Source organism: Scyliorhinus canicula, chromosome 4, assembly GCF_902713615.1.
Source record: "Scyliorhinus canicula chromosome 4, sScyCan1.1, whole genome shotgun sequence".
In the NCBI taxonomy this organism is placed as follows: domain Eukaryota; kingdom Metazoa; phylum Chordata; class Chondrichthyes; order Carcharhiniformes; family Scyliorhinidae; genus Scyliorhinus; species Scyliorhinus canicula.
The window spans coordinates 26,454,562-26,470,192 of record NC_052149.1 but is presented as its reverse complement, the minus strand read 5'-3'; the positions used below and the strand labels follow the sequence as shown (position 1 = coordinate 26,470,192).

Here is a 15,631-nt window from a genome sequence, read left to right as displayed (position 1 = left end):
CTATTATATACAGCTCCAGTAGTTGTCTACTGGGTCCTCTCTAGTTGGTGTATTACTGGCCGACTATTTATAGATAACCAGTGATTGTTAACAGTCCCCTGCTCCCTTATTGGGGGAGCTTGTATACTACAAGCTCCATGGCATAGTTAATCATCCCCAGCCTGTAATACGCATGTGGGTTATAACAGGATGGTTCCCCTGGGTGAAGATTCTAGAACTAGTGACCATAGTCACAGGATAAGGGGTAGCTACTTTTTGAATGGGAGAGCTGCCTCCAGGAACCCGATTACTTACTCCTGCTCTTATTTCCTGTGTTCTTATGTTCTAATACTGATAAGTAAGCATTAAACGCTAAAAGGGATAACCCTTGCTATCAAGCACACATAATATTTAATCGTGATTTTTGAAAAAGAACCATAGCTTGTAATATTTCAGGGTCTCTCTGGCTTTGAGCCATCTAGCTGACACCTCCTGAGTTCAAAGCTGCATGCTATTGTTGGCTGACAACAGTTCACATGAAGTAATTTGTCAATTCTCTGTGAGTGGAGAATAGTGGAATACTGAACCATACAGAGAAACATAGATGCTACAAAGCAGCGTGGATCCTCAGACATGAATTCGACATGCCAGTGTCTATTGTCACAGTACAGAACATCTGTCACATTTATTTCAGTTCCGAGGCTTGTAACAGTTAGGGCGCGATTCTGCGCTGCCCAGGCCGGGTGGGAGAATCGCAGGAGGGCCGCTCTGGCACCCCCCCCCCAAAATGGCGTGTCGCGTTTTACGACACGCCGCTCGGAGAATTGCGGGTCGCCGTTTTTCATGGCGACCTACGATTCTCTGGCCCAGATGGGCCGAGCGGCCTGCCATTCCCGACCTGTTCATGCCGGCGGCAACCACACCTGGTCGCTGCCGGTGTGAACATGGCGCCAAAGGTGAGTTTGTGGCTTGTGGGGGGCAGAAAGGGGATTGAGAACCACGGCCGTGCTCATGAGGGGACTGGCCCGCGATCGGTGCCCACCGATCGTTGGGCCGGCGTCTCCAAGGGACGCACTCTTTCCCCTCCGCCGCCCCGCAAGATCAAGCTGCCACGTCGTGAGGGGCAGGGGAGGGGAAGACGGCAACCGCGCATGCGCGGGTTGGCGCCGGCCAACCTCCACATGCGCAGGCTGACGGCATTAGGCGCCGCCAGCCGTGTCACTCTCGGCGGCCGAGATTTACGGAATGCCATTCCTAGCCCCCCGGTGGGGGGGGAGAATAGGTGGCGAGGAGCGGCCTCCGACGCCGTCGTGAAACACTCCGGGTTTCACGACAGCGTCGGGCGTTGCGGAGAATTCCGCCCTTAGTGTCCGTGATATAGTTTACAATAGGTTTACAAATCCACAAGCTAATTAGTAGTTCAATTTAATTGGCTGAAAGGGAATTTTTAGTCCTAGTTTTTCAAATGAAAGGTTGTAGGTTTGTCTTGGATGGGAGTGTAAGATGGGTGACAGCCCATTTTCCACTCAGCCTAATTTTATTTGCCATTAGCTTCAATGGAAAAGGGTATCGGGCGGGGTGCACAACAAGCTGCCAATTTTACCATTGCCCCAGCTTCTGTTGCACCACAAGACAGCCACATGCTATCAAACATTTCTCATCAAAATCATTTTTTTGCACATCCCATTTTGGTTCTGCAGCTATGGAATGACAATGAAATTCAGCTATGTCTTAAATTGTAATACTTCAGAGACGGTTTGCATTGAAATTGCCACATGAATGGAGGCCATTTGGCCTATCATTCATGTGCTGACGCTAGCTACTCTAATTCCCATCTCCCCGACTTTCCGCGTACCCATGAACATTTTTGCTTCTTCAGTTGTTCAATTCCACCACCAAATCCACCTCCCCATTCTCCCTTCCCCCACCTCCTCTCCCGCTGTCCTGACTGCTGAAATGGTCGCGACTGGTGTGACTGTTCCGTGGTGATTCTCAGTGTCACAGCAGGACTGGTGTGCGTTGATATGGATGTTACGTCCACACAACTCAGATTCAACACCGAGACAACATTTATGAAAAGTGAATTTAATTAGAACAGTATAGTCACAAAGTGACCAGTTTACATCTCGGACCCACAAAGCAGCATGGAAGGAATCATCGGGCTCCTGAAAGAGTTTGGTGCCTTTACGAGCTACAAACTCAACATGAGCAAAAGCAAGATCTTCCCGGTGAACCCGCAAAGGGGAGGGGCAGCGCTGGGGGGGACTGTCGTTAAACAAGCCCAACACAAATTCTGCTACTTGGGGATCCAAATTGCTCACCACTGGGCGGGGGTTCACAAGTGGAAACTAACCAGTCTGACAGAAGAAGTCAAAAAGGATCTACAAAGATGGAACACACTCCCACTCTCCCTCGTGGCGAGAGTGTAGATGATCAAAATGAACGTGCTGCCCAGGTACCTCTTCCTATTTAGATCCATCCCGATCTATATCCCCAAGGCCTTTTTCAGCTCACTGGACAAGTTAATCATGGCGTTTGTATGGGGGGGGGGAAGAATGCTAGGATCTCAGAGACGGTCCTACAGAGAGCAAAGTCCAGGGGCAGGCAAGCCCTCCCAAACCTACATTCCTACCACTGGACGGCGACAGCAGAAAGAGTAATGGTATGGATTAAGGAACCAGAAGCCGAGTGGGTGCCTGTGGAGGAGGCCTCCTGCAGGGGGACCTCACACTGGTCCCTCGCCACTCCCATCCCCATCCAAAAAACACTCCAGCAGCCTAGTGGTGGTAGCCCTCCAGACCTGGAACCAATTACAGCAGCAATGTCCAACAAAGCCCCCATCTGTAACAACCATAGGTTTGTGCCAACGCTCACTGATGCCACCTTTAAAAGGTGGAGACAGGCGAGGGGGACAGTGACAGTCGGGCACCTATACACCGATGGCACTGTCACAACACTGGATGAACTGACAGAGAAATCCCAACTAGCTAAGGGCAACAAACTCAGATACCTGCAGCTTTAAACTGCGTACGGAAGGAGACAAGAACGTACCAACGACCACCGTGACAGGCACTACGAGAGGAATTACCAGACGCAAGCATTCTAGGTAGAGGAAACTGTAGCGACATGTACAAATGACTGGTAAAGAGAGGAGACATTGTACTGGAAGCGATGAGGAGAAAATGGGAGGAAGACCTGGGGCTCAAAATAGGGAGGGAACTCTGGACGAAGCACTACATAGGGTCAACTCCACCTCCACGTACGTAAGGCTCAGCCTAATGCAACAAAAGGTGGTAAATAGAACCCACTTAACAAGAACCCAAATAAGTAGGTTCTTCCCGGAGGCCGAGGATAGATGTGAATGGTGCCAAGGGGGCCTGGCCAACCACGCCCACTTGTTCTGGTCTTTCTCCAGACTTGCTGGGTACTGGACAGCCGCCTTTGAGGCAATGTGCAAAGTGGTGGGGATGAGGGTGGAGCCATGCCGAAAGTAGCAGACTTCAGGGTATCAGACCCGCCAGATCTCTTCATGGGGAGGAGGGCGGATGGCCTTGCCTTTGCCTCCCTGATCGCCTGCTGTATAATCCTGCTCAGCTGGCGGTCAGCAGCATCACCCAAAGCTGCAGGCTGGCTGTCTGACTAATTGGAATTTCTCCCAATGGAGAAAATCAAATTCGCCATCTGGGGGTCGCAAGATGGCTCCCTCAGGACATGGGAACCATTCACCCAACTGTGCCGGGACCTGTTCGTGGGCAACAAACAAACAAACAGATAAACAAGTAGCCAAGAGCCAGGGGAAGGTAGCCAAGTCATGAGAGAAGAGAGGGAAGGGAAGGAAGACCCGCGGGGGGGGGGGGGGGGGGGACAGTGCAAGAGGGAGTAGCCAAACACAACTGAAAAGAAAGAGGAGCTGTAGAGATGGGGGCAGCGAAGGGGGGGAAAGGAAGAAGGAAGAACAAGAGGCAGAGAATAATAGAGGGGAGCCAGAGGGGAGGACACAGGAACGACAACAACCATAACGAGCACAGCAGGGCAACAGAGAGTAAGAAAGTACAGGAGGAAGGAAAGGCAGACAGCCGAGGCAGAGGCAAACGCACAACAACAACAGCGAAAACCGACTGGGAGAAGCAAGTAACATCAGGTGCGCCGCCCAGGTGCCCCACCCACTCAGTTTGGTTTTGTTTTGCTTGGTCTGTTCGTATTTTTTTGTTACACACAGAAAATAATGATGGAGAGAAAGCCCCCCCCCCCCCCCCCATGACATGTACGATGAAATTGTTGTAGTGATATTTATATATAGAGATATGTAAAGGGTTAATGATTACATCTTCATGTAACACAACCTCTTGGGGGCAACACAGGATTCACTATATATGAGAACTCAAAGCATCTTGGGTCTCTTCCAACCAGGAGTGAGCAGACAGCAGAGTGCTAGAGATATAGATCATAGCATAGTTAGCACGTGTAGTTCAAATTAGTTAATACTTTAATATAGATTACTTGATTACTAGTTATAGTTCTGTAGAGTGTGCAAACTCAATATTAATCAATTTGTTATTCAATAAATCTGTTTTTTTTTTAATAATATTTTTATTGGGTTTTTGAACAAAGTATCTTTACCGTTATGTACACAGAATAAGATATATATATATCTAAAAGGGAAGGGCATACCAAACATACCAAAAAAAAAGTAATAATGAAAAAGAAATAAAAAATAAAATAAAGTAACTGGTAAGGTATTAAGCACCAGCTCAACAGCAGCAACTCTGTACAATTGGCAATATTATTTACAACACTTAAGTAGGCATCTGTTTGTGGCGGGGGGGGGGGGGGGGGGGCACTGGGGAGGTACATATACATTTGGGTGCCGGAGAGACAATTACAGAGGGCAATACTCGAATGGGTCTGGTGTTGTCACTTGCTTCTCCCGGACGGGTTTCGCTGCCGTTGTCGTCTTGCGCTCACCTCCGCTTCAGCCGTTTGTCCCGTCTTTTGCCTGGATTCTCTTTGCTTTCTGTACCTGTAGATGCCAAGTTTGTTCTCGTTTCCCATATCCTCCTTCCGGCTATCATTTCCCTGCCCCCCCCCCCCCAACTCGATTCTCCTCTATTATTCCCTATCTCTTCACTCCCCCCCACCATTCTGTCCCCTCCTGTGATTCGCCTTTCTTTCCTCTTAGGTTTAGCTGTCTCCACCCCCCCCCCCCCCCCCCTCCCCCCACCCCTCTCCCGGTCTATCTCTCCCTCTCATGCCTTGGCTACTTTCCCCTGATTCTTGGCTACCTGGCTATTCTTCTGCTTGTTGGCCCAAACAGGTCCTGGACCAATTGGGTGAATGGCTCCCACGTTTCTGTGGAAGCCGTCGTCTGACCCACGGATGGCGAATTTGATTTTCTCCATTTGGAGAGATTCCGAGAGGTAGGACAGCCAGTCTGCAGCTTTGGGTGGTGCTGCTGACCGCCAGCCGAACAGGATTCTACGGCAGGCAATCAGAGAGGCAAAGGCAAGGGCGTCCGCCCTCATCCCCAGGAATAGATCTGGCTGAAGACCGCCACTTTCGGGCATGGCTCCACCCTCATCCCCACCACTTTGATCATTGCCTTGAAGAACCCCGCAAGTCTGGGCAAGACCAGAACATGTGGGCGTGGTTGGCCGGGCCTCTTTGTCACCGTTCACATCTGTCCTCCACCTCCGGGAAGAACCTACTCATATGGGTTCTTGTCAAGTGGGCTCTATGTACCACTATTAGTTGCATCAGGCTGAGCCTTGCACAAGTGGAGGTGGAGTTGACCCTATGCAGTGCTTGGCTCCAAGTCCCCACCCTATCTCAATCCCCATGTCCTCCGCCCATTTATTTTGTGTTGCGTCCAGTATGGTGTCGGCCCCTTCTACCAGTCGGTCATACATGTCGCTACAGTTTCCTTTATCTCATATGCTTGCATCCAGTAATTCTTCCAGTAATGTCTGGCGTGGGGTTAAGAGTATGTCCTTGTCTCCTTTCGTAGGAAGTTTTCGAGTTGTAGGTACCTTAGCTCGTTCCCCCTGACTAGCTGGAATTTCTCTGTTCGTTCACCCAGTGTTGCGATCCTGCCGTCCGTGTATAGGTCCCTGACTGTCAGTGTCCCTCCGTCCTGTCCCCACTTTCTGACGGTTGTGTCAGTCAGCGCTGGTGTGAACCTATGGTTGTTGCAGATGGGAGCTTTGTCCGACATTTTGGTCAGGCCAAATTGCTGCCGCAGTTGGTTCCAGGACTGGAGGGTGGCTATCACAACCAGGCTGCTGGAGTGTTTTTTGGGTGGGGATGGGAGTGCGCTGTGGCTAGGTCCCGGAGGGAGGTCCCCATGCAGGAGGCCTCTTCCGTGCGCACCCACTCGGCTTCTGGCTCCTTGATTCATCCCCTTAGTCGCTCCGCCATCGCAACCCGGTAGTAGTATTGTCGGATTGTGAGGTTCAGCCCTCCCCTGGACTTTGTTCTCTGTAGGACCTTCTTTGGGATTCTAGCATTCCCCCCCCCCCCCCCCCCCCCCCCCCCGATACGAACGCCATGATTAGTTTGTCTGATGCTTTGAAAAAGGCCTTGGGGATGTAGATCGGAATGGATCTAAGTAGGAAGAGGTACCTGGGCAGTACGTTCATTTTGATCGCCTGGACTCTCCCCGCGAGGGAGAGTGAGAGTGTGTTCCATCTTTGCAGTATATTTTTGCTTCCTCTGTCAGACTGGTGAGGTTACATTTGTGGATCCCTTTCCAGTCATGGGCTATTTAGATCCCCAGGTAGCGGAATTTGTGTTGGGCTTGTTTAAACGGCAGCCCCTTTAGTGCTGCCCCCCCCCCCCCCCCCCCCCCTTGCGGGTGTACTGGGAAGATCTCGCCTTTGCTCATGTTGAGTTTGTAGCCTGAGAAGGCACCAAACTCTTTCAGGAGCGCGATGATCCCGTCCATGCTGCTTTGTGGGTCCGAAATGTAGATGAGCAGTTCATCTGCATAGAGTGAGACTCTGTGCTCTCTGCCGCCCCTTCGGATCCCCCTCCAGCTTTTTGCTGCTCTGAGCAGGTGAATCCTGTTCCAAGCCCGAACCGCTCCAGTACCTATATGAGGTATTTCCATTCGACCCTGTCGACGGCCTTTTCTGCGTCTAGGGAGACGATTATCTCTGGTGTTCTCTCCCCGGAGGGGGTTATTATCACGTTCAGCAAGCACCCAATGTTCAAGGTAAGCTGTCTACCTTTGACAAAGCCCATCTGGTCCTCTGCGACCACCTCCGGTACGCAGTCTTCCAGCCTTCTGGCTAGGATTTTGGCCAGTATTTTGGCATCTGCGTTCAGCAGTGAAGTGGGTCTGTATGACCCACAGTCCGTTGGGTCCTTATCTTTCTTAGGTATCAGCGAGATTGAGGGCTGTGCTAGCGTGGGTGGCAGTGTGCCCCTAGCTAGCGAGTCTGTGAACATCTCCCGCAGGTGCGGGGCCAGTGCGGTTGCAAATTGTTTGTAGAAGTCCGCCGGGATACCGTTTGGTCCCGGCAATAAATCTGTTTTGCTTTAAGTTGAAGATTGGTGGTTTCTTAAGAATCACACCATCAGACCATTGTGAATATATAAAGCAAAGAGTAATAATATGTTACCAAAGGAGCTAGTTTAGCACACTGGGGGGCTGGTTTAGCACACTGGGCTAAATAGCTGGCTTTTAAAGCAGACCAAGGCAGACCAGCAGCATGGTTCAATTCCTGTATCAGCCTCCCAGAACAGGTACCGGAACGTGGCGACTAGGGGCTTTCCAAAGTAACTTCATTGAAGCCTACTTGTGACAATAAGCGATTTTCATTTTTATTTCATTTCAAAGAGTAATATAACAATTGTCTCTTTGCAGCGCCGGCCCTAGGGTTGCTGGCGCCCCGGGCAAGCTGAACTTCGGCGCCCTTGGGGGGAGGGGGGGGCCGAGAGGGGGGGGCGGGGGGGGACCCGAGGGGGGGGGGCGGGGGGAGCGGACCGAGGGGGGGGGGGGCGGGGGGAGCGGACCGAGCGGGGGGCAGACCGGGGGAGCGGACCGAGCGGGGGGCGGACCGGGGGAGCGGACCGAGCGGGGGGCGGACCGAGGGGGGGGCGCCCTGGGGGAGGGCAGCCACCGCGCATGCGCTGGTTGGCACCGGCCCAACTGCGCATGCACGGGACCCGAGTCTCTGGCGCCCCCTAGCACATGGCGCCCCGGGCGACTGCCCGAGTTGCTGGTGCCTTGAGCCGGCCCTGCTCTTTGTTGCTTCTCTGTTTATACACTTCCCTTGTTTTTATTTTCCCACCCCTTGGTTTTTTAGTTATGTAGTGTTATTGTTATTTCTTTTTGGTTTCTTTGTGTGTACAACTGTAAATATACCATGTATAAAAAGTGACCAGTTCATGAAAAGTGTGCAAAGGGAACAAGGAATCCATGTTCAACATGTTTATTTCAGTGCTGTAGCTCTCCAACAACAAGCACAGTAATAATTTAAAATGTCCAAATCATCCTGGTATGCAGGGCCACATTTGTGAATTGAAAATAATTATTACATGCAGATAAACATATATTCATTGTTGTGTTCTGCTGCTTAGAATAACACAGGCTGCTACTTGATGCAGTCTTAACTAAAGGATGCTCCAAACTCTGAAATGAGTTCAATGTGTTTATTGAACTATTAACACAGTTCTCAAATGTGTTCGACTCTCTGCTAATCTAACTGTAGTAACTCAGTCTAACTGTACCAACTTGCTCTCAGCCACGTGCTGGGGTATGATGCTGCTGATCAACTCGTCTAACTCTCTCAATGTCAATCGGTGGAAAGAGGCAGGGTGTGAGTGCCTCATCCTTTTTACAGTATTTATGTCATGTCCCCATGTGGTGATGCCACCTCTGAGTGGCCTGACTGCCCATTGGTTGTGTCCTATTCTGAGTGTTCATTGGTTGCATGTTTGCATATCATGACATTCATGGCTTACTTAAAGAATTGGGAAATATTGCAATTTTCCTTGAAAAGGAAGTTCCAGTCTGGAACTATTTAACTGCAGAATCACGGTAGCACAGTGGTTAGCACTGCTGCTTCACAGCGCCAGGGTCCCGGGTTCGATTCCCGACTTGGGTCACTGTCTGTGCGGAGTCTGCACGTTCTCCCTGTGTCTGGGTTTCCTGCGGGCGGACTGATTTCCTCCCACAAGTCCCGAAAGACATCCTGTTAGGTAATTTGGACAATCTGAATTCTCCCTCCGTGTACCCGAACAGGCACCGGAGTGTGGCGACTAGGGGATTTTCATCGTAACTTCACTGTAATGTTAATGTAGGCCTACTTCTGACAATAATTAAGATTATTATTATAAATTGAGGTGCTCCTCTTTTTCTGATAATTATAATATTTAAATATAATTACTCTAATCTGACAATCTTTATGAGTTTTTACCTTAACACTTTCTGCGCTGAGAATTAGTTGCAACACTTTGGACATGATCAGACTGTGAATGCAGCAGCTAATATAAATTGCTGTGCATAACGATACTCCAACATTTTCAAACGGATCAGTGAGTGACATTGTTGCATCTTTGTGACAATCTTGTCAATGATTCTAGTTCTGGTTCTCAGTTAGCTGGATGTAATTTTGTAAGTTAAGATCGATAGCGGCATAACTAAACAAATAAATGAATGCTGATTTTGAAACCATGTGCAAGGGCATGTATCAAGCTAGCAAAATTTTTAAAAAGTGGTTTGTACCAGCGTGCACCGTTTCTCAAATAGCCTATTTAAGTCCATTCTACAATTTATCGGTATTAATTGTCAATTAGTCAACAATTCACATTATAGATGAATAATATTGTATGGTTCGTTAATGGTCTCCATTGTTTTGTCTGGCTATACCTCTGTGAAGCACCTCGGGATCTTTTTTCTTTTGATTTAATAAATTTAGACCACCCAATTCTTTTTTTCCAATTAAGGGGCAATTTAGTGTGGCCTATCCACCTACCTTGCTCGGCATTTTGCGTTATGCAGGTGAGACCCACGCAGACAGGGGGAGAATGCGCAAACTCCACACCGCAGTGACCCGGTGCCGGGATCGAACCCAGGTCCTCAGTGCAGTGAGGCAGCAGTGCTAACCACTGCACCACTGTGCCGCCTGGGATTTTTTTTTTTCTGTATTAAATGTGCTTTTTCAATGTCAGATGTGTGTATCCATTCCAATTTCTTTAACATTTTTTTATAATTCTCTTTTCTAGGCCATAACCTTTGACCCCGAGACGCACATTCCTCGAGTTACTGATGACTGTACAGGCTGCACTCTTTGCTACAGTGTCTGCCCCATCATTGATTGCATTAAAATGATTCCCCGTTTAACACCTTATGAACCAAAGAGAGGTATTCCTTTGGCAGTCGGGCGAGTTTGTTGAGTTGACATGGGCCCGGTAGTGAAACATGACTGAACATCCATATCTACCTAAAAGCATCGATTTAGCCATTTATGATATAACATGACAAATTGCTGTTATTTCCAAAATATTGATTTTTACTTACTAATCCTAGTTGCTGCGACCTTGCGTTCTCCTGGTAGCCAACTGCAATTGAATAAAGGGGTTTGCATTTTAAGAACTGCTGTATGTTAATAGCCGATAAGCGATACATTTAACGTCAAGCTTGTAAAAGGCAATGGCAACATTGGCTTGCAATGTGCACACCCTTATGTGTAATTTATATTCAACTAATGATTTCCACAATTTGCTTTCACTGTGCCTGCATTCGTGGGTCTCTATAGTAAACAGGCAACAGAAAATGAAAAACAATCATCCCCTCCTATTATTTTATGAGAGTAATTTCAGATAGTAAGGAGTGCATTTAATATTGAGGAACAGAGGCATTCCCAGCCCAGTAACATACATTTCTTCAGTATGTGAAGGACTGTGCCATTATATTGATAAGGATATCTGCCTTGAGCATCCCTTTGGAACCTCCTGTTTTCCAGTTAACTCACCTAGATCCATAGAATCGGCAGACTTCTGCCAATACGGTTAATTCTCATAAATTGAATCAGGTCCTAGATTTTTGTAAATCTATTATCAAACCAATGACTGGAAAAATTTAATTCTAAAGCTGCTGGAGGAAACTGAAGTTTAAATTTGCTCTGATGAATACCATAGTTTTCTGAAAAATATCTGTCGGAAAAACAACAGTTTTCAAAGTGGATTAATTGAGAAACCGAGAGATTTATTTTTCAGCACGATGTAAATTAACTTGAAATGACAAATATTTTTATACAGCCCAGCCAAGCAAATTATATTCAGTGGAAATTTTCTATCTTGTCTATCCAATGATTAATTCTTATTAGTCTGGTTTAAATGTTGAATTTACTGCACAAACAATTCATTGTTGTCAATTATCAATGTAAAATAAATTGAAACAATTGTTTCAGCAGCAGCTTATGAGTTGCAGAGATTTTGGGCCGAATTTTCCGTTTTGGTTCAGGGCTCTGACGCTGGGCCCCAAACCAGGACAGTATCAGGAATAGTCACGTGACATCTGTCTTTTCTCGATTATTTTTCCCCAGAGGGTAGTGGGTGCCTGGAGATCGCTGCCGGAGGAGGTGGTGGAAGCAGGGACGATAGTGACATTTAAGGGGCATCTTGAAAAATACATGAATAGGATGGGAATAGAGGGATATGGGCTCCGGAAGTGTAGAAGGTTGTAGTTTAGTCGGGCAGCATGGTCGGCGCAGGCTTGGAGGGCCGAAGGGCCTGTTCCTGTGCTGTACTATTCTTTGTTCTTTGGTCTATAAATGGCCAGAAGGCATGCTCGCCATCCAGTTATCCACAGCGGGTGCACCTTTGAGGCGGACAGGCCAAAATGAGACCTTCCAGCATGGAAGGAACTGCAGACTGACATCAAAGTAAGAGAGAAAGAGGGTGCCTCCATCCTGTGGCACCCTCACAGCATTCCGAAAAAAAAGAACTAAAAAATGGCCACAGCTACAGGACCAGCAATACGATTTGGAAGTCACCCTCGACTTGGTATTTTCATGGTTGCCACCTTCTGATATCTTATAAATTGACGACACATGGGGCGGGAGGGGTGCAATTTTGAGCCCCGTTAGTGGTCTGTGGGATCGCCGATGCGGGTTGAAAATCCGCTCATGCGATTCTCTCCAGAGAGATTGCGTTTCCCAATTTTCCACACCCCTCTCCGGTGACATCGCGAAGTTCATGTCTACAAAGGGCAAGAACCTCATTTTAATGTTGATGAATGTAATTACCCAGCCACTCCTTCACCACATGATCACCCCTCCCTCACTGAATATTCAAACCTCGCCAACTTGGCTTCGCGGCAGTGAGGTTTACAGCAGCTAGTTGAAGACATGAATAAGTTTAGAGGATGCCCCCAGGGGCGCAAAGGTGAGCATAGCCCCCCCCCCCCCAGAGGCCCTGGCGCATTACATTGGCGCATGTTGGCTTGGCCAAGTTGGCACGGTGCCAACCTGGCATTGCCAACCTGTGCCAATGGGCAGTGCTGGTGCAGGTCCTCTGAGGAGCCACATTCGGGTGGGGTTCCCGTTATGTGTCGTGGGAGAGAGCGCGAAGGGGGGAGAGGGCAGTGAAGGGGGTATTTTCAGGCATGGTTGGGGGAGTGGGCAGTGAGGTGGAGGGGGGAACGCCAACTATACTTCTGTACTGGGGGGGGGGGGATTGAACTTCAGTTCTGCTCGGGGCGCACGCACTTCAAAGATGCGGCCCGATCTCCGTGGAGCCAGCCTTGCTGGCTCTATCAGGCCCCATCCTGTCAGAGTGAGAGTGGAATTCAAGCCCAATCTTTTATTTTACTCAGAGATGCTCAAGATCTGGAGTGAAAACCGGTCTGTGCAGCTGGAGAGCTACACGCCGGTTTTCCGTCTGAATCTGACACTTTGAAAACACTACGGCAAGGTTCCATCCAATATAATTTGGCCCAGTACACATTGTTAGAGGTTCAGTGTTGTGCTGGTACAGAGCTTCAGAAACTGCTTCCTTATATTTTAAAGCAACGTAATTCAACAACAATGAACTACTTTAAAATGAAGCTATGTGAAGATTTGGTTTTGTAGTTGAGTATATTTCATAGGGCTAAGTGGGGTAAGAAATATGAGGCAATAATTTTTTTATTCATTTACGGGATGTGGGTGTCGCTGATTAGACCAGCAATTATCGCCCATCCCTAGTTGCCCTTCAGAGGGTGGCGATGAGTTGCCTTCTTGAACCGCTGCCGTCCTTTTGGTGTAGCTACACCCACTGTGCTGTTAGGGAGGGAACTCCAGGATGTTGCCCCAGCGACAGTGAAGGAGTGGAGATATTGTTCAGGGTGGTGAGTGACTTGGAGGGGGACCTCCAGGTGGTGGGGATCCCAGGTATCCGCTGCTCTTGTCCTTCTGGATGGTAGTGGTCGTGGATTTGAGAGGTGCTGTCTAAGCATCTTGTGGATGGTACACATGGCTGCCACAGTTCATCGGTGGTGGAAGGTTTGAATGTTTGTGGAAAGGGGAGCAATCAAGCGGGCTGCTTTTCCCTGGATGGTGTCGAACTTCTTGAGTGTTGTTGGAGCTGCAACAATTATCTTCTTCACTACCGACTTCAAGTTTTTCCCCAGGATGGAACAATGAAAGGTTAGGTGATAACGAGAATTAGAAGAACCTTTTGAGTTCATAGGGCTAAGTGGGGTAAGAAAGTGGAGAGTATTCCATCACAGCTTGACTTGTGCCTTATGGATGGGGGACAGGCTTTGGTGGGGGGGGGGGGGGGGCTCAGGAAATAAGGTACTCGCCGTAGGAGTCCTAGTCTTTGACCTGCCCTGGTAGCCACAGTATTAATGTGGCTAGTCCAGTTCAGTTTCTGATCAATGATAACCTGCAGGATGTTGATTGTGGGGGCTCAGCGATGGTAAGGCCATTGAACGTCAAGGAGAAAGCACGTGTGGAATGCAACCAATCAAGGAGGAATAATTCAGATTGTAACACTAAGATTTTGACCTAATTCTTTCCATTATTGGATGTGTTGTTATTATTAACCTTTGCGCAACAATTTAATTAAATTGGGGGTTTGCAAATGACAGCTGCTTTGTGGATTTCTATTTTGAATAATTTGTTTAATAAATATATCAATAATTACTTGTCCTCTCTTTCATTATTTCTTTGTACCGTTTGGTTGTATCTTGTTCAAAATAAATAAACTTTATAAAATTCTATGCTGTTTTGATCATCCTTGCTTTCATTAACCAGCCAACATTCAGAGAATCACAGTATCATAGAGTTTGCAGTGCAGAAGGAGGCCATTCGGCCCATCAAATCTGCTCTGGCCCTTGGAAAGAGCGCCCTACCTAAGCACACACCGTTACCATATCTCCGTAACCCAGTAACCCCAGTCAATCTTTTTGGACACTAATATTGTGAATAACATTCATTTAATTGCTGATTGTAAGGTCTTGCAGGATGCAAATTGATTGCCATGTTTGCTGGCACATCAGTAACTTCACTTGGAAAAAGTAATTCAGGTGAATTCCTCAGACTTTGGGCAGGATTCTCCGGTCTCCAATGCCAAAATCGTGTTCGGCCGGAGACTCCCTATTGGCGCCGTAATCGGGGGCGGCCGGCGCTTTTGCGATGCTCCGCCCCCTCCAAAACTTGCGGATATGCCGCACGCCGTATGGACGGCCTCAGGTCATCACCTGAGGCGCTCCCCCGATGCTCCCCCCCCCCCCCCCCCATGGGCCTAGTTCCCGACGGTGTGGGTGACTCATGCTTTTTGTTTCGGGAACCCGGCGTGACGGTTGTGGACTGAGTCCAGCGCCGCCACAGTCAGGGGGCGGGGTGTACCAACTCGTGGGCAGGTAGGGCTTTGGCAGGGGCTGGGGGTTCTGTTAGGGGGTGGTCCGGGAGTGGCGCGTCTGGCCAAAGGAGGGCACTATTGGCAGGCTGGGTCCATGCGCGGCCGGCGCCATGTTGCACGGCACAGCCACTGCAGGTCGCCGCTGTGCACATGCACAGCAATGGACCGGGGCAATTGTCCAGCCATATCCGCTGCTAGAGCTGAGGGTTCTACGCTGCATGCCTGCTAGCCCTCCACCAAACGGAGGATCAGTGGCGGTTTTGCATTGTTTGTTCGGGCACTGTTCCCACGCCGGCTTCAGCATTTAGTCTCAAAATCGGAGATGCCAGCCCAGGATGAGGCGCCATATAAAGAAATGCATTCTTCTTTATTTCAAAGCTTTAAGGCAAAAATATTAGCTCGGTATGACCGTAGAATTAAAATTCATCGTGTGCCCACGTGCTTCTATCACATCATCAGTTGGGTCTTGTGAAGAGTTAGTTTCAGTGCATCAAGTAATGTATCACCTTTCTCTGACCTGGAAGTGCTGGGGCCAGTATCCGCAGAAAAAGCTGTGAGATTCACTCCGGGTCCATGCTAGTCCCCTGCAGGGCTTGGAATGCGTTTAACTTTTTTTGCAGGAATTTCAGGAGTAAAACTCCACCATTGTTACGCTGGCGTGGGGACATAGTCTCAACAATGGAGAATCCAGCCCAATATCTTTGCATCGTCAAAGAAATACTGCTCTCAGTACATCTTTAATAATTTAGAAAACTTATGTCAGGCATATTTAGATCAACTCTTTTATGTTATAACAATTAAA

At 48.5% G+C, this 15,631-nt stretch overlaps 1 protein-coding gene across 3 annotated transcripts in view; it reads left to right on the top strand.

The window, feature by feature from the left end:
• LOC119964436 (dihydropyrimidine dehydrogenase [NADP(+)]-like) overlaps positions 1-11,926 on the top strand; it is a 918,190-nt gene extending 906,264 nt beyond the window's left edge. For all 3 annotated transcript variants that reach the window (XM_038793913.1, XM_038793914.1, XM_038793915.1), the window contains one exon: positions 10,207-11,926. In XM_038793913.1, the coding sequence (XP_038649841.1) occupies positions 10,207-10,377 (171 nt within the window). In that variant the 3' untranslated portion in view covers positions 10,378-11,926. The remainder of the gene's footprint in view (positions 1-10,206) is intronic.
• Positions 11,927-15,631: the final 3,705 nt, after the last annotated feature.